Below are 19243 nucleotides of genomic sequence, written 5' to 3'. Positions count from 1 at the left end.
ACACCTGGAAACTTCATTATATTCAATGGATCAAAACTAGAAAATGTTTTCTATAACAAAAACTTCGATTAAAATGTTTTTGGTAAAATTTAGACTTGCAATTACGGAAATCAATTGATATTTCTTTCTTTGCCTAAATTATTTTAGCAAATTGCAGTCTTTGGAAGGCATCACGTGACTAACCCCACGTATTCCCTTCCCTGCAAAGACTTTATAGAGTAGCTTGTTTCTCCTACAACAAAAACTTGGGAAAAATAAGACTTAATTCAATAATGGAAATCAATTATTTCTTTCTTTGATAATCATAGCATAAATAATTAAAAAGAACAACCAAGACAATGTTACTACATTGCAGTCTTGGAAGGGACCACGTTTCTAACTCCACTTAAAGGCTGCAAACTTCTATAGACACTAATTAACCTTTTTCAGATTGCTGTAGAGACCAGAGAAGAGGCCGTGTGGCAATTGGGGTTTGGGGAAGGGATAGGAAATCAATCTCGCTTCGACTGCCAGCCTGAGTAACTGCCAGTCGAATTAAGTCCCTCCGATTATGGGCTAAATTGGCAATGCCCTCGTTTTACAACTGGTAAAACACTAATTATCAAAGCCACCACCATCAGCCCTAATCAATTGACTCGGCCTTTTACTGATTGCCAGATATTTCTTCTACCATCTCTCCACCTTCCCACGGTTTTGTTAATTTTTATTTTTTAAGTAGGCCTACAACTAAAAAAAGAAGAAAACTATATATGCTCCCAATTTGATGGTTAAGATTCAATAAAAAATTGGGATATTTTTTTAGCTACCACAAATGTAGCTTATATGAACGTAGTTATGTGTGGGCGTGTTAGTTAGTTTGTTTGTGTGTGTTGTGTGTGTGGATACACTAAAAACAATAGGACTATAGCGTGGAAACTGAGGGGCTAGTTACTCATCGTAATCGATGTTTACGGCTGTACCTTTTACTGTATACTAAAAGGATTACGGGGTAATCTTTGAAAACTCTACCCCTTGACAGTGCTAAATGATTACGCTCATACAGGGACTCTGAGAGTGTTTAGCCCCTCGGATTTTGCGGCCTCACACTATAGTTTCTCGACTTAAACCTGGCTAACGTAGATTTACGCTAACACACGTAGCGGTTGAAGGTACGAAATAGTAAATTTTCTTGTATTTTAACAGAGAGCCCTTAGGATCTCAAAATTCCCTTTGCCTTCAGGTCTTCTAAATTTTTCATTTTCTCATTCCATTTTTTCTTTGTAAATTTCATCAAGAACATTTCTTAGAAACTTTAGAGTATCTTACTTACAGGTGAATTCATTTTAATGACATGTTTAAAACAGTAGCCCAAGGTAGGGATTCCTTATAATAGATTTCTATGAAAAGGACCGCGTCTTGGGCAAGTAAAAAGTATATTAGTTTCCCAAAAGAAAGGTGTTTTATTTCCCTTGGGGCACTGCGAAAAAAGATTCTTTTTGTTTTAAAATCAAAGTTGTTTACAAATAACAAACAAGACTCTACCTCCTAAAATAGTGTGTATTTTTCTCTGACTCGTAAACAATAATAATAACAATTATATTTCAAATAACCTTTGACTTTTAACGCTATAGACTTGTAATGAAAGTCATACACGCATTATTAATTAATTTAACTACACTTTCGGACGCTTTAAAGTCGCGAGAAATTAGTAATCATGGATAAAAGCGGACTAATTCAGTCGCCTTGACCTTTCCGGATAGCCCGGGCCGTTTAATTTCATACACTTAAAACCTTTCAAAGCTGCTGAATTCCTATTAATCCCCAGAGAGAGGGAGAGAGCTGGGAATATTTGAAATATGACCGTGGAGAACACATAATCTTCTAAAGGTTTGGCACAGTGTCTGTGCTAAGCCTAATGCATTGTGAGAAATTACGCATATACAAAAATAGATTGGATATGGCGTATATTAACTAAATCGAAAATGGTCGGGCTGCTCTCATCTCGTGGGGTCGCTAATTGTCTAAAAGAAACCAAGTAATTTAGGTCTTCATTTAAAATTTCATTTTAAATAAAACTCTGCTATAGTTAAAAGGCTAAAGTTATTAATTTCGTTTGCAACAGCCAATTACAGGAATTTATATACTAAATGAATCAGGAATGAACTACTGATAACCTTTACTTGAGTTCGACTCATAACCAAATGAAGACCTCAACCCTTGGCTAAAATACTTCATTAGCAACATTCCCCTATTGAACCTAGACTAACCTTTACCAAACCTAACCCATCACAGCATGAATACTACATTTGACTGTCTTATCACACAAGACTTCAACCGATAATGGAATTTTTTTAAATATCTTACAAAAATATCACATTAAAAATGGTCTAGTGACCGACCTCTCATGATGACTTCAAAACTTTCCCATATACCAATAACTGTTTGTTTCAACGAATTTTCAAACGCTAGTACGTTACGGCTGTCGACACTTCTCTGGACTCTCGCATTTTTGAATATAAATCAATAGGTTCTTGTTTGAATTGAATTGGAATGCGGCGAAATAGGCGTACGAAACAACAGCACCATATTGAAATTGTCGTCGACTAATTCCTCGACGCAAATCAATTTCAAATATTTCTCACATTCCCCTGATGGTTCAAATTTTACCATAGAAAAGCAATGAAAGTAGACACTAAGAGTTCGTCCCATATTGATGGGATAAAATAGAAACGCTAATGACTTCCAAGATAATCAGTCCACCAATTACGGATTATATTCAATAATTCTCGACCTATTTACGAGTGCAATGAACGGTCAAGTTTGACAAACATGTTTTTTTACAAAAACCCAGCACGTGAGTGGTGTCGTAGAGGTTAGCACTTTCGCCTCGTACCAAGAGGGTCCCGGGTTCGACACCGTATAACAAGATTGGCTTAGAGTTCTCAAGTTCTCTCCCTACCATCCGGTAATAGTAGATGATGCTGTTGGTTAGCTGTTGCATATGGGCTAGCTAAAATCCCTCTAAACATTGTAAAGTATAACCCACCTGTCAAAAATGCATACAGCTTAAGGTATCATGTCCCTAATATCCCTAAAAGCAATTAACTTCTGCTTTTAAATATTGGGCTAATATGCAAATTAACGTTTCCATCTATAAAAACATACAACAATACAGCAACTCCACTTAATATAGAAACCTATTCGCTTTCTGTAACACCCTAGATTATTAAATTAAGCAACCTACTACGCCAACGTCGAGATAAAACCAATCTGGGTGGAAAAGTTCAAAGTTTAAATGTTGGTTATTAAATTATTTTCGGTCTGAAAATAGGGGAGGATGTAGGTACATATGTTTGGGTTCTTACAATAAGATTAAGATAAAATAAACGCAATTGTTATATTAGTCTTTTTACTATCATATACGCATCTCTAAGGGCCAAAGAAGAAGTCTTAGAATGTACGCCGTTGGGCCCACAAAGACATAGCACAAAAGAGACACAGCCTTTCGATTTATTCTTTTTTTATATGGATTAGGAAAACTTTGGTTGATGGAGAAATGAATTAACACGGAAGTTATGAACATACACGGATATACAGGCTGTTTCTGGCTGCGCCTTGACTCTCATTACTACAACTTTGGGTTTATCTACTTCTTTGATGGACATAAGGGCTTTTTACCCTGTTAACGGTATTACTAAAGAACTGAAGAGATTACAGGCTCGAGGGGGTGTATGAAAACGTTGGTAGAGAGTCCCTTTTCCTAATAATGGACTCCTATTTTGGCTTAATTGGACTCAAAAAAAAAAGGGAAAAAAGGGAAAAAAGAGGAAAAACAAAAGATGAGGGTACATGACCGGAAGTATATTCTTTCACTTCCACGAATGGTAGGATTGCCTCTTAAGACCCATGAAAAACCTGAAAGGGCACTGAACTATAAAATAACGTGGCTGCATTTAATTTAGGATTAAAACTGATTAAAAAATGCAAATTGATAAAAATTATATTAAAATAATACTTTGCCAAGAACTGACTGAGGAATAAGTATGTCCTAAGAAATGTTCCATAAATATGACACTAACGCTAGAGACTCACAGTCCGAGCTAGTTCGAGAAAGACGGAAGCAAGAGGCGTCGCTTTACCTCGAATCTATGACCTACGTCACTCACTTCATGACAAGCTCCAGTTTGTAACCAGTGACAAACTTATGGAAGGAACATATCTTATGAACTTATGGTATATTAGTACAAACAAAACGTTCTCTCCATCCGATTATTTAAGCATGCTCTTTGTATTGTCAGAAAAAGCTAAATTAGCCAAAATTTATTCCACAATTATCCCTGAATCACATTTAAATAATAAATGATAAGTCTGCGAATTAAGGAAGTTTTATCTACATCATACATTTAAACCGTAGTTAGCCTAAGGATTAATCATTAATTAATTAATTAATAAGAGTTAAGATTAGAGCTAAATTAATCCCTCCGAGTCTGGAGAGATTATTAGTAACCTTTAATTAGTTTACTATTTAATTACGTAAACCTTTTATAATAAATATAAATGGTAATTATAAGATTGCGCATACAACATAATAACACCCACTTCGGTTCGTAAGACCGTATCACTAACAATGAAGTCTTATCTCTGCCCTTTCGAACCCATTAATTATTAAGCTTGCATAAATTATAATAAGAATGAGCTTAGCAAATGTATCTTAAAGGGAACGTGAAGTTGTTTAATATTAATCGATTGATAAAAGAAGCTCAAAACATGAATGAAACTATTTGTGTTTCCAAAACTATACTCGTATTAAGCCTTTAATAATGAATTGGGCTATTTAATACTTCGTATTGCCTGTATTCCCCCTCCCCCCCAAAATCCTTTCGTCCGATCAAAGTTTCAGCTAACCAGAAGAAGGAAATAGACCTTTTGGACCTAATATTAGCAACTTTAAAGGCCGACTTCCAGAGAAAAGGGTTCTAGCGAACTGAAAACCGAGCATCGAGATTAACAATGAAGCGACCGTGCCGATTTTCGAAGCCCCGCTGAGCCAAAAGTTGGACGGGTTCTAGCTAACTGAAGATGAACAATAGAAAACAAATCCTTTTAAATTTATTTCCTCTCGAATTTTTGCTTTCCTCCGAAGTAAATTCTCCATTGTTCATCTTCAGTTCGCTTGAACCACATTGCACGGCTTTCAGTTGGCTAGAACCCTTTCATCTTTTAACCCAGCGGGGCTTCGAAAATCGGCACGGTCGCTCCATTGTTAGTCTCGATGCTCGGTTTTCAGTTCGCTAGAATCCTTTTCTCTGGAAGTCGGCCTTTAATTAAGTTGTGGAGCTTTACTTTACCAATTATAACGTGATTAAAAATAAAATCAACTTGATCGAACTCTTTATGCATGCTCCCTTTAAAAAAATACAAATTTTGCATCCTCCAGACTAAACCTCTGGCCAACGTACTCTCAATGTAGTCGTTAAAATTAATATATAAACACTAGAGATAATTTAATTCATTTGGTATATATCATCTTTCGAAGCACGATTCTTCTATACCATAGATTAAAATGAATTTCCCATAAGAATTCAATTACTTATCAGTGTTTTCTTCTTTTTTAAATGCACTTACAGATAAAACTTCTCTCTCAATTATTTCTTAAATGAAACGAACCATGGATGTTTCAGAGCCGATTATAAGCACGATATACGGAGACACGGAAATGAATTTCTACAAACCAAAGGAACATCATCGTTCGAGTTAATTAAAATTGTTCCGGGCTAATTAATAAAGATCATGTGAAAATTAAGAAAGAATACATAGAAGATTTAGTCACTTTTATAAATGGTAAGCTTTAAGTTTTTTATATATTTAATGATTCCGATAGGTCATTGTTCTAACTGAACTAATTAAGAATACTTATATTGGTTTTTGAATCCAGAACTAATTAGAATTTAATTGAATTGTTTGAAATGATCGATAATTAATGAATGAATTATTTGAAATCTAGTTTAAGGTATTTAAAATTTAATTGAATTTAGAAAATATTAAAATTGTATGTAGAAACTAGTGATTTTGATCGCAATCTTAGTTGGAGTTGAGTTTCACATAGAAGAAACCGGTTTTCCACTTAAATCTTACCCATTTTAAGGCTGTAGCTTTCCAATTTGAATCAATATTTGATTAACCTGGCTAACAGAGGGGTCTGTCTGTTTATGAATAATGTACTGAATTAAAGCCGAGAGAAAGCTAGGGGAGGAGCAATTTTTTCTAGGGCCCAATTTAGTTAGTAGTGTAAAAATTATTTTTTCTCTCATTTTGTCTCTCTAAAACAATTAGAAATAATGTAAACATCAATTTTTCTCCCATTTTGTCTCTCTAGAACAATTAGAAATCAGAAACAAAGACCCGAGTCTTATCAAAGATGGCAACCGTTTTAACGGGTGACTGCTTGGTCAAGGACCCCAATAACGACGACCCTAAAATAAATGAATTCATCTGCGACATATTCTGCTGTTGCCCTTCGACAAAACCGCTCAACATTCGCAACGGCGAAGTGGAATTCCTTTACCACCGCTATTTCATACGTTTAAACCAACGTAGCTTAGTGGCCCTCTTCGGAGTCCTCTTCTTAACCACGGTTCTACTCCTTTTTCAAAACTACGTCCTGAGTAACAACCATTCCCAAATACAGGGAATCGTTTTCGGGTCGTTCATTTTACTTTACGGTATCATGGCCGCGTTAACTCTACAGTATTTCTTCAATCAAATTTGGATGATAGTTATATGTTACATCACCTTGGTGACCCTATATTGTACCGTCGTGATTCTAGTAGTGGACGGAGCTACACCAACGTCCGGTACTTGGTGCACCGTGCTATTTGTGTATTTAACTTACACCCTGTTACCCCTACGAATGATTGAGTGCATCATATTCGGTATTTTGTTGGCCACGGTCCAACTTGGATGTATGATGGGGATTAATATCGAGAATCCTTTCATATTGAAACAGGTAAGTGAGTTCTTCTAAAGGTAACTTTAAAAATAGTAGCGCCTAAAATCGTTCCAAAAACCTTGAGGGGCTGATGGGGAAAACATACCTTGCGGTTTGGTTCAGTCGACCTAAGACCATTAAACACAGATGAACTGGAAAGGCATCGCCTGTCGTCGCCCCTAACGGGAGAGTCCCGAAACTTTTCGACTCATAGATCATGTTATGGACTTATGGCTGTGGTTTGAGTCGAAAAGGTTTCAATATTGGTCGTGGCGTGGCGCTAGAGAGGCTCCGAAGTCTTCCCAGCATCCTCAGCGTTTAGGTATAGTCTTACAGTTCGGAATCGTAAAGGACGCCCCCTATGTCTTAAAAATAGAACCTATTTCTCATAAAAATACAATGGCGCTACGTGGCAGCACTTAACAAAGACCCACTAAAGGGTAGGGGCGTGCATGCGCGAGGTACGCTGGGAGAGTCTGCCGAAAAGCCAACTTCCGGTGCTATTCAGAGCTGGTAAAAACTCCAATTTCAAGATAACTAAGACACCGAACGAAGTGCGAATGTTTTTAAATAAATAATTCCTTGAAAACCACAAAAAAAAGAACAGGCAGGCAGATTTGAGGCGCTACTACCACCTAATTTAAAAAAGTTAAAAACAGGTGTACACGTTTATAAGTAAATTAATGTAATTTATTTTCCCGGCAGCTTTTTGCCACTTTGCTCTTGCTAGCGGCGGTAAACGTTGCGGGCATCTTTTCGCATTTCCCTAGCAAGTCCTCTCAACAACAAGCCTTCCTAGAAACTAGGCAATGCATCGAGGCCAGACTCAGTATTCAACGGGAGAATCAGAAACAGGTGCGTACACAATATCAATATCTCTCCTTTGCAAACTAATACCCAGACTTTTTATAAAATAAATTTGTTGGGATGAAAAATGAATCCGCTCAATTTCCCAGTGAAACTTTTATCAATTTGCCTTAACTGCGAATCTCCATGACCAATAAGACGTTTTGAAAATTCACGCGCCATTAAAAGATTAACCTCAAGGCACGTGGTGAAAGCTAAAATATTTCACGTGCGACATTGTTCTCATGGCAACGTAGCTTATGAAGTATCAAACGCTCTTATTGGTCATTGAATTTCATCTAAAATTTCTCTATTAGGAGAGTTCATATCGACCTTTTCGACATAAAAAAGGGGTAGGCAACCCTCAGTATCGGGTGATACAAGGGGGTTGATACACTGCCATCTCTGCGCACTCTCATGATACAAAAAGACTAAAGCGCATGCGCCAAAAAGCGAGACGGAAGGCAAAGTTTACCCCCACGTGTCTTCCCCTTTTAGTTACATCGAAATGGTCTATTGGGTCAATTCGTGATTCTTTCTCCACAACTTGAAAACGGTGTCCCAGACGACAAAATGTATTAGAAAATTTTCGACTCAAAATCGTCCAAAGAACAAACACTCCGCCCTAGTGATAGACCTTTCAGAAACACCCTGTATATATTTGGAAAGATTGAATACATTCTTGAAGGCAACCCCGAGATGAAAAAGTTTGCCAAAACCCCCTGAGCCACTAAAGTGCATCTGCTATCCGTATTTTCGAGTTGTAAATACGATTTAGAAACCAGTACTTTTCTTGTAACTTTTCATTCCATCTCAGAGTCTCAGCGGCGGTGGCTATATTCCACTTTGAAATGAAAAACTATAGGCCTAGCAGAAGAAACCAAACTAAGCTAAAAAGTTTCGCCAGAGATAACGATATGTTTTCCATTTTTCTTGCGGCCTCGCGAAAATATATAAAAACGATTTAAAAAGTCTAGATGATCTCGTTTTCGTTTTCGTTTTGGTCTTGAGAGAGAGAGGGAGAGAGAAAGAGAGAAAACTTTACTGTCTATATATGGGATTAAAGTTTTTTTCAGTTTGAGATGTTTCAAAGAAAACTAGGCTGGAGGATGTACCAAAAAATAAAATATATATAGGCATATATATATATATGTTTTACTTAACACTACAATCATAGTTTAACTGTATAGTGAAATGTGCGGTACAAAGTTTTCCATTTTCGAACTTCAAAACTCCTTGGAATAAACGCAACTGAAGTTTTTATGGCTGGAATGTATACAGCTTTTACGAATCATTGTGCAGTAGAAATTTTCACTTAACGTATTTGAGTTAACGGATTTTTTGAGAAGAGCTAGCTAGAATAACCAATGAAATCACATTTAGAAAGACGTCAGAATTATGAGGCGTGAAGACCGCCCCCCAAAACACCCGCATGGAAATTAACATGGGATAGGATATATGGGGGCACAATGATTCATTCCTATTAGCTGTATGCATTCCTGAGTTCACACAAAGTGGTGTTATGTATAAAATTATTTAACAAATTCAGATTTCAAGATTTCACCTTCCCTTTAAAAAAAGAATTACTTTTACGTTTATCCTATCCAGGAAAGACTTTTACTTTCGGTATTACCACGCCACGTTGCCCTCGAAATGAAAGCCGATATTGCCAAGAAACCCAAAGAGGCCATGTTTCATAAAATTTACATACAACGGCATGAAAATGTCAGGTACGTACATATACTGTTAAGCCTATTTTAAACCCCAAAAACCCATCTTAAAGTTGAAGCTATACACATTGTAAATCCCTTATATGGCTGGCGTACCTTCCTATGCAAGTTCGCATCCTTTTAACCCCAGGGGTACGCAAAATACAATCTTTTCTGAATATGAATTGGCTTTGAAGAATGGAGCCAGCCAGTATATCTGGAGCGTGGGAGATTAGTTTGCCAAGGCCTTTTTGTATTCTTTTTTTTTAGTAACGGTAAAAAGGATAAAGACAGAGGAAAAGTAACGATTTTTTAAATCCTAGTCTCTTTTCATTTAATTTCGGCAGGAAGGATTAAAGCTAGTCTAGATCCCGCCGGAAATTCAAAGACTTTATAGCTTATTTTCTATTTTTAGGTTATCTCATGTAGGTTATAAGAATATAATGATATACACCGAGTGTTTACTAAGCTTTGGGAATTGCAATACAAGAGAGAGTGTACAAGCCATGAAAAATTATAAATTTGAGTAAAGTGCATGGCATCAGTATGGATCAAAAGGACACTTTATAAAAGCATAAGTTCATAAGATATGCTCCATAAGTTTGTCACTGGCAACTTAGAAACTGGAGCTTGTCATGAAGTGATTGAAGTAGGTCATATATTCGAGGTAAAGCGACGCCTGGTGAGTGAGGCACTGTCAAAGGCTTAGTACAGACTAAATAGGACGTAGATGGACTGCAAAATTAATTAACCGAGTGTAGGACTTCAATTCTCGCTTCCGCCGTTCTCGAACTAGATCGAGCTGTAAGTCTAGAATTAGCATTACGAAGTATAGGTAGTGTCATACTTATGGAACATATCTTGTAAACTTATGGTAAAACAAAAGGGTTCATTATTTGTCATTATATAAGCTCCAATAAAATAGGAAATATTATAATATCATGGAAGTTTTCTTTCCATAACATTACTATTACTAATTACGGGACAAGTTGAACATTTAATCAAATTTAACATGAGCACCTATACTACCTCTATTTTTGCAGTATCCTTTTCGCTGATATATGCGGTTTCACGAGTCTGGCATCGCAATGCACGGCCGAAGAGGTCATCAGAATTCTGAACGAGCTCTTTGCGCGTTTCGACAAACTAGCGGCGGAAAATCACTGCTTGAGGATAAAATTGCTGGGAGATTGCTACTATTGCGTAAGCGGCTTACCCGAACACCGGCCCGATCACGCTCAATGTTGCGTCGAGATGGGACTCGATATGATAGAAGCCATTGCGTAAGAATTCATATCATTTTCTCTCTCAAAAGCCGAAAGATAAACTTTTTGAAACCTTGAAACCCTTTCACTCGCTTTTAGTTCAGTACCATCAGAATATTTTTAGACATTTTAGTAGAAGATGGTATGCACAATACGTTATAGCAGATGTATATAATACTTCTCTTCGAGAGAAGTGTACCAGCACAAAGCGGACTGGGTAGTTGTAACATGATTCTTCTCAACATCAGAATAACATTTATTATAGCAAGGTTACTAAAATGAATCACATACGCGATAAATAGTTCCCTCATCATTACTCTATTTTGGGCTTAACTATTTGCCAAGGCGCATGCGCTTGTGTATATTTGTCCCACGTCAAGACAATCGAGGTTTGTGGGTTCATTATTGAGGATTTAGTACCAAACAGTTATAGAATTCACTCTAGCACGGTGCGATGCTCATCTGAAATTTGATGAGTAGAAGAGCAAACGAAAAGGGTGAGCCTGGGAAGAATCATGTTACATAACTAAAGTATTAAGAGAGGATACAGTGTCATCCTTCTTCTATTACCTCCTTCTGGTTGTAGGAGCCGTTTATTTTTCAAGAAATTGCGTCATTATCTTTTGGGCCATTTTTGGAATTTTATAGCATATTTTAGAATATGGGATTATAAACTCCGTGACCCATTGTTCTTTCCGAATTTTTTGGGCAATTTTGTTACCATTAGACCATTTCGATGAAACTAAGAGTCAAAGGCACAGGGTAAAACTCTGCCCTCCATCTCGCCGTGGACGTTTCGCGTCACGATTCGGATTATGTTTATAGCACCTTATTACCGTTGAAATGGTCTATTCCCCAGCAGAGAAAGGAGGGTAAATATAATGTGGAAATAGAGTTTTCAAAACTTGGTATTATTTTACAGACTTGTTCGTGAAGTAACTGGAGTAAACGTCAACATGCGAGTGGGAATTCATACAGGCCGAGTTCATTGCGGCGTACTGGGTCTAAGAAAATGGCAATTTGACGTCTGGTCCAACGACGTCACTTTGGCAAACTACATGGAGGCATCAGGGTTTCCAGGTCGCATTCACATCACGAAAGAGACGTTACAATGTCTGAACGACGAGTACGAAGTAGAACCAGGTTTCGGGAACGAGCGACACACGTATCTCAGAGACCATAACATTGAAACCTTCCTGATAGTCGACGATGGCAAGTCCAGAATCAGCTGCGTTCGAACTAGACAGAGTATCGTGGCTCTGCACGGTGTCTCCAAAGAGCTGCGCATGATGGGACACGGTGTGGATGGAAAATACTTCATGAATAGGTTTGTAAAACGTGACCCTAAGTAAGTCTCGGTTGATTCTGATTGGTTTAATTAATTTTCACAGGCGTAGAACGCTAGGAGGCGATCCATTGGATGAAGTTAACGAATACTTGAGTCGAGCCATTGACGCTCACAGTGTGGACCGTCTCAGGTCGGAACATTGCAAACCATTCACGCTTGTCTTCAAGAAAGACGATGTGGAAGAAAAGGTGACAAAAATTCGGATTTCAAACTAAAAGGAGTCAATCCATGGAAGGTTTACTTTCAATGTGACGTTCTTTTGTTTCAGTAGTACCAGAAAGAAAATGACCAACTACTATTGGCCTATTTCATCTGCGCGGAGTTGACGTTCCTCTTTATCTTCGTCATACAGATACTAATCATTCCAATGTAATCTTGATTTCACTTAACAAATTAACTTGCTTCAAGGTAAACAAGAATTCATCGGTTTTTAATTGCCATTTCAGATCATGGATACAAGTCTCGTTTCAAATACTAGTCAGTCTAATAATCGTCACGATAATAGTACTCATGGAGCCTGGAAAAAATAAGGCAAGTAAACATGGAAGATTGAAAAGATGTAGAGTAAAACTTAGCTATCGAGAGGATCGAAAGCAATCGACGCATAAACTAATTTCTACTTTTCTCAACAACACAGGTTTTACACAATTGTCTTCCAAAATTCGTCAGAGAATCGGCGTCCACTTTGATTTCGCACAGAAAATATAGTCAGTACGTTTCACTGGTGGTGGTTTTGCTCATGTATATTAGTTCTATTTTGCCTCTAGTAAGTTCTATCAAAGGCAAATAGAGATAACAGAAAGTACAGGCTGTGGAGGTAGATGAAAGCCTTCCTTATTGTCCAAAACTATTGACCAAGTAGTGCTCTATTTCATGACACAAATAGTTTGGGTTTTCAGGCATTCTAGTTGTTACTGTTATAATATGAAATGCTACGTTATTCATTGGCTCTTTATACTACTTAATTCACTTTCTGTTACCTCTATTTACTTTTGGTTACATCGCGTCTCATAATTTCAAAGTTGAAAAATCGGAAATTTTATTGCCGTACAGTTTCTATTGAACGTTGTCGAAAACAAAGGTTGCTTCCAGCTACTAGACAACGGTAACTTGACGGAGTACGAAATGGCCAACAACTCGGACATTCCAACAGCGTACTGCACCAATATAGTTTTATACGGTCTTCCGGAGGTAAGTTCAACTCTAGTTAGTGTCCATCACCTGAACTTAACCGTAATAAAATTCTTGACAACCTTATCAGTACATGACGTTCTGTATCCTGTTAATCATGCTATCAACAGCGACGTTCCTGGTTCTAAGTACTGTCCAAAAACTAGTCTCTTTCATTATCTACATATCAATTTTCTGCCTAATAACCTTCATGACGCACTCCTACGTTTTCGAGCTATACGACCATCTGATGATACGTCAGCTAGGGTAAGTATGACGCAAACTAAACACGTCACTCAACACTTGTAACTCACGAGGCCTTTTTTACCCACGCAGACTACCAGAAGGGAAACTACCACAAACCAAATACAATTCCATCTTGATTCCTATTTTATTGATGGTGGCTTTGGTTGTGCACGGACATCAAATTGAATGCACGTCGAGGTTAGATTTCCTATGGAAATTACAAGCGCTGGAGGAAAAGGAGGACATGGAACACTTGCAAGCGTATAACCGGAAGTTACTAGCCAATATACTTCCGGCACACGTCGCCGAACATTTCCTAGCCGCTGATAGATCAAACGAAGTAATTTTCTTAGCCCCCCCCCCCCTTAGTGTTTATTAGCTGCTTCTTTGGGGTAGAATTATCCGACTACAAAATAGGAGGTTTCACCCCAATATTTCTGGTTATCAATGTAGCTATTGAAGTAAAAACTCCATAAATTACACTTCTACCCCGGATAAGCGACTAAATAACTCATGAATCATCAAAAAAGTTAGTTTTAATCGCTTTAGAATGCTAAACTCGGCTCAAAACCTTTAATATAACCATTTAATTGATGTTTAAATTAGTTTCGGATCATTATAATGCCCAATATCTACAACTGGAAATGGGTTAGCATATAAACGCGAATGTTTTGGAGCCTATTTGACCATTTTAAAGCTAGTAAAGTCAGCTTATTTGAACGCTATCTCTTCCTATATGGGATACTTAGTGTTTAATTTAAATTTAATTTCTTCTCTAACAGGATTTGTACCATGAACAATGCGAAAGCGCCTGCATAATGTTCGCCTCTATACCGAATTTCAGCGAATTTTACATGGAGCTGGAAGCCAATAACGAAGGAGTCGAATGTCTACGGTTGCTCAATGAGATCATAGCTGATTTCGATGAGGTATTATTATTATTATTATTATTATTATTATTATTATTATTATTATTATTATTATTATTATTATTGATATCAGAAAACTAAACGGTTTCATTATGAATTGTTACACAAATCAGAATGGTAAAATTTTACTTTTGCCCCTATAAGCGGGCTTCCCCTTGAGAATTGGTGTGCAGCGGGTAAAACATTTCTACAGGCGCTGGTAGAAAATACATGGGATGGTTTCACCCTAGATGTTGGCTTTACTGAATATTAGGGAATATTGTAAAGTTCGGTTACAAGCTTTGAAGGAACTTAATCTCCCATAGTAAAATTACTGTTTACCAATAAATTACGCTCATTCTTAGAATGTAATGGAGTATAATTATAATAAGTGATTTAGTCAGTTTTAATTAACTAATCTGCTCAGAATTAATTCAATTAATAGGTGATACTAAAAATATTTAATATTTGAAAGATCCTTCAAGAAGATCAGTTTAAATACGTGGAGAAAATCAAAACAACAGGGTACACGTACATGGCCGCTTCAGGTCTAACTTCTTCCACGGTAGACATGGAAAACTACACGCACGTCACGGCTATGGCCGACTTCGCGTTACGTCTAAAGGAGCAGCTAGATCACGTTAACGAACATTCGTTCAATCATTTCAAAATTAGAGTTGGTAAGTAAGAAAACCCAATATTTATTCTAAAATGTAGCCTGCTAATAAAATCTTGCGTTCTTCTAAGGTCTGAACGTGGGACCAGTAGTTGCTGGAGTAATAGGGGCTAAGAAGCCACAGTACGATATTTGGGGTAACGCTGTTAATGTAGCTAGTCGAATGGACACGACCGGAGAAGCTGGGAAAGTCCAAGTAAGTCTTAATTTCCATGAATTATAAAAAAACTCATACCAGGAATTGAATTATTTAAAATAAACCATAATGAATGAATAAAAGTTAATATAAAATAATTTTATAAAAGGTAGAATGATTAAACGATAATAATAAAAATGTTGTATTAACAGGTATCTCAAGAAATGCAAGTCATCCTGGCAAAAAAGGGTTATCAACTAGAGTGTCGAGGTTACGTCAAGGTCAAGGGAAAAGGTGAAATGCTAACGTATTTCTTAGTCGGTGGTAAAGATGCTAAAATCCCTAAACCGGTGTTGAAAGTCACAAATACAATTCCCACTAATCACGTGACTGAAAAACTCGAATCCGATTCGCCTTCCGATAACGTTACGATATCGGTAGAAAACGGTGGTAACTCTACTAACACAACAACAACAACCCCCCATGATTCTATAACGTAAAATATTAAGTGATACCGAAAATAATCCTTTATCAAGATTTATTTAAACATTTTCAGTGTTCGGTGCTTTAAATTATGTCTAAATATGAGTTTTGTATATAAGATGCGTTTTGATTTTGCGAGTTACTCAATTTTCAAATTGATTTTTCAAGTTTGTCAACCGTCGAAAAGTCTAAAGTGCTAGATCCGCCCTAGATGGAGACACTGGCGCTTTGTACGGATATTTTTGTATGGATTTAACAAGTCATTTTGCGCGCCAAGTTTAATCTCCCGCTAAAAATCGATTAATTTGATTGGATAGGAATGGTAACAGGGAACTCGCGTCTTTTAAAGGGAGTATAAAGTAAATTGAAAAATCGTCATGTTAACACTTTTCCCAAACGTCTGTTAAACGTGGAGTCAAAATTTGGTGAACCATCCTCATCTTTAGACCTTCATACTCCCTTTAAAGGACTAGTGAAAGATTGAGTGTTAATCGTGAAATACTGGTAAATTATCGTCTGAAAATACAGGTGGAGAGGAAAGACAGATCTAGTTAAAGTTTTGAGTTTTTTTCAAGGGCATGGACTCTTTATAACATGGCACAATTGATAATATAGGAAAAGCTGAGGCGTATTAATACACATTGTTAAACCTTATAAAAAAGAAAATGGTGACCTTCGCAAGTACGAAATGGTTGTTTAGACTATGGGACAAAAGACAGGTGGGTAAAAAAGGAGAGCCCCTTTAAGTAAGATTACAAACTGGTCCAGTCTCTATCAGTCTCAACTGTAACCTATCAATAAAACAGTGTATATTCCAGTCCCGTTAGATAAATGAAGAGTCCATTAAAGCAGAGAGAACAAAGCAACAGGAGTATAAGCTTAAACTCGAGAAGGTTTTTTTAAATTCGGTTTGTCATAAACGGTTAAATGAAAGTTCCTATTGGCCAAAGCTAACTTTCGCTAAGTTTTCTCCGATTAAAGTATGCGGATACAAAAGAACGATAGAATTCCATCAAAAACACTTAATATCAAGCGAGTTAAGGTCCTGCATTTTTTAAAAATAAAAAACCTACGTAACCTAATAATTTAAATAAAACTTCATACAATTCCGAATATTAATTTGCAAGCATCAATTTTCGTTTAAACATGATCCCTATCACTGAACCGAGAGGTTGAACACGTGCCAATATTAAGTCCCCCCTTACTATTGATACACCACCGAAACCTATACGCAGTTGGCGGTCCCATTAATGGCCTATTTTCAATATCATTTTCCAAGTAAAAATATTATTATAATAAATACTAAAACGAACTCTAATCATTCAAAAACAAGATATACGTGTACATAAATATATATATAAAATGAAGATATAAATTTTTCATTTCGCCAAAACTCACTAAACATATCAATGACTTTGAAACTATCACGCCTGTTTTGAAGAGTTATGTAGGTCAATTTTTCATAAATAATAAAAAATTCTAGTTAACTTGATAAAAATGTTAATTAAATTAAATACCATGTTATCACGGTCAACGGCTAAATTTGCATATAATCTATTAAAAAATATCTAATTTATATCAAGTCGAGTTTTTAAACAAAATTGAACTTCGAAAGAGAGAGATTGAAGATATATACCAATATATATTTAAAAAGAAATAAAAATTGTTAAAGAGTAAGTAGAATTGGAATTCACAATTTGTATCAGAAGTAGATTAACCCAAAAATTATTCAATCTATTCCCTTACCGCTTTGCCAAACAAAAGTCAATACTGACTTTAATTGTTTTGGCCCTAAAATAATGTATGAATTAAATTTAATCTTAGACATTATATGGGAAAGGGGTGACCTTTCAACTCGTACAAAACCACACAAAGACCATTAAACTGTAGCCTAATTATTTAAATCTATAGGATCTAATTAAATAGAGTAAATATCGTTAGCGACAATATAACATTTGACCCTTGGAAAAACAAAACACGTTTTTGATAGGTTCGGGTTAATCTACTTCAGACGCAACATGTTGAGGTTAAAAAAAGAAAAGAAGATAATTTAAAAGAAGTTAATGAAATTAGTTATATATTTTTACATATTAACAAAATAAAAAAGTATCAGATTAAATGCCAATATAAAATTAATTCAACGAGAGAAGTTTAAAATAATAAAAATGAAGATAAACATTTATTCTGACTAACAAAACTGAAAGTTTAACTGTTAATATTCAAAATACTATACATATTCCATTGCAAGGTTCCATCATTCAGTGTTTACTTTTTATCTACTCCTGGGCAGTCAAGCAATAGACCATTTCGATGTAACTAAAAGGGGAAAGACACGGGGGCTAAAACGCTGCCTTCCGTCTCGCTTTTAGGCGCCTGCGCTGTAGTAACTTTGCATGCAGAGACGGATGGCAACGTATCAACCCCCTTGTATGTCCCAATACTGAGGGTTGCCTACCAACATTTTTACGTCGAAAAGGAGATCTATTCAAATTAGAAAACCTCGACGCGTACCCTGTTAAGTCAAGAAGTGATATCTTGTTTATTAGGGAGAAGGTATAAGATGCCTAAGTATTCGCGCGCCATAGTCCCAGTCCCCCTTTCAAAATACAAAGGGGGGATGTAAAAGGAGGCCGGGCTATTTCGCCTCTCCTCAGTCGGAAAATATGACTGTAATTTTCGTCATTCGCGTCGCGCTGACGTGAGTTTTCAAGAACCAATGAGATGCTGGTTGTAATTTAGAGGCGCCGGGGATTAACTACGGACCTACGTTTGGACTGGAGATAAAGCTATAGTAGAAATGTGGGGCCTTCTCCCTAATAAACTAGATATCACTTCTTGGTTAAGTGTACATATAATTTGGCTGAAAGAAGCGATTAAGTTATGTGTTAAATAGCAAAAAAGAAAAGAATAAGGGAGTTAATAGTTAACCAAGAAAAAAGAATTAACTCCTCCTACGGTTAATGACATTGTTAATAGCATACGAAACATTTGGTTGGCGAGGAACTATACTTTTTATTTCCGCATTTGCGTAGGTTAATTCTTTCAAATAAATTTCTCCCAGAAAAATAAGTAAATATATATATGAAAAATTTTAAATTAAATTAAATGTTGTAAATAAATTTATGTTTCGGCGTATATATATATAAATATATAACATTTTAAAACATCTTCTAATGACGTTCGATATAAATTACCGGAAACTATAAATATAACATAAATAAAAGTTTATTTGATTTCTCAAAACAAGATTTTTTACTAAATAATCAAATATGTCCGAAAGTTTGCGTGACAGACGCAAACTACAAAACACCGGATTCCAAAAAAGGGTTACTTAAATTATTCCTACATTTTTAGAAATTAAAATTGAGGGTGGGGCTAAGGTGGGAATATATAATTTTAAGTTTCATCTTAATTGAAAAGCAATATACTATAATGAGGGGGGTCTTTTGCCTGTTTCAAGTGTTGCCAGGCATAAGAAGCTAAAAAACT

General features: G+C 36.3%; 1 protein-coding gene across 1 annotated transcript in view; it reads left to right on the top strand.

The window, feature by feature from the left end:
* LOC149702654 (adenylate cyclase type 5) overlaps positions 1 to 18945 on the top strand; it is a 48194-nt gene extending 29249 nt beyond the window's left edge. The window contains exons 2-18 of the mRNA XM_089866521.1: positions 5607 to 5820; positions 6356 to 6985; positions 7673 to 7822; positions 9422 to 9543; positions 10566 to 10805; positions 11710 to 12114; positions 12179 to 12323; positions 12407 to 12504; positions 12582 to 12666; positions 12773 to 12901; positions 13189 to 13326; positions 13397 to 13572; positions 13642 to 13891; positions 14334 to 14480; positions 14935 to 15139; positions 15207 to 15331; positions 15484 to 18945. Of these exons, the coding sequence (XP_089722647.1) occupies positions 6398 to 6985; positions 7673 to 7822; positions 9422 to 9543; positions 10566 to 10805; positions 11710 to 12114; positions 12179 to 12323; positions 12407 to 12504; positions 12582 to 12666; positions 12773 to 12901; positions 13189 to 13326; positions 13397 to 13572; positions 13642 to 13891; positions 14334 to 14480; positions 14935 to 15139; positions 15207 to 15331; positions 15484 to 15771 (3291 nt within the window). The 5' untranslated portion in view covers positions 5607 to 5820; positions 6356 to 6397 and the 3' untranslated portion in view covers positions 15772 to 18945. The remainder of the gene's footprint in view (positions 1 to 5606; positions 5821 to 6355; positions 6986 to 7672; positions 7823 to 9421; positions 9544 to 10565; positions 10806 to 11709; positions 12115 to 12178; positions 12324 to 12406; positions 12505 to 12581; positions 12667 to 12772; positions 12902 to 13188; positions 13327 to 13396; positions 13573 to 13641; positions 13892 to 14333; positions 14481 to 14934; positions 15140 to 15206; positions 15332 to 15483) is intronic.
* The last annotated feature ends 298 nt before the right edge of the window (positions 18946 to 19243 follow it).

The sequence above is a fragment of the Phalangium opilio genome, unplaced genomic scaffold, assembly GCF_054372755.1.
Source record: "Phalangium opilio isolate 3A_F unplaced genomic scaffold, DU_Popi_V2 ptg000017l_1, whole genome shotgun sequence".
NCBI classification, from domain to species: Eukaryota; Metazoa; Arthropoda; class Arachnida; order Opiliones; family Phalangiidae; genus Phalangium; species Phalangium opilio.
Note: the sequence above shows the minus strand (reverse complement) of the source record. Positions and strands in the feature narration are given on the sequence as shown.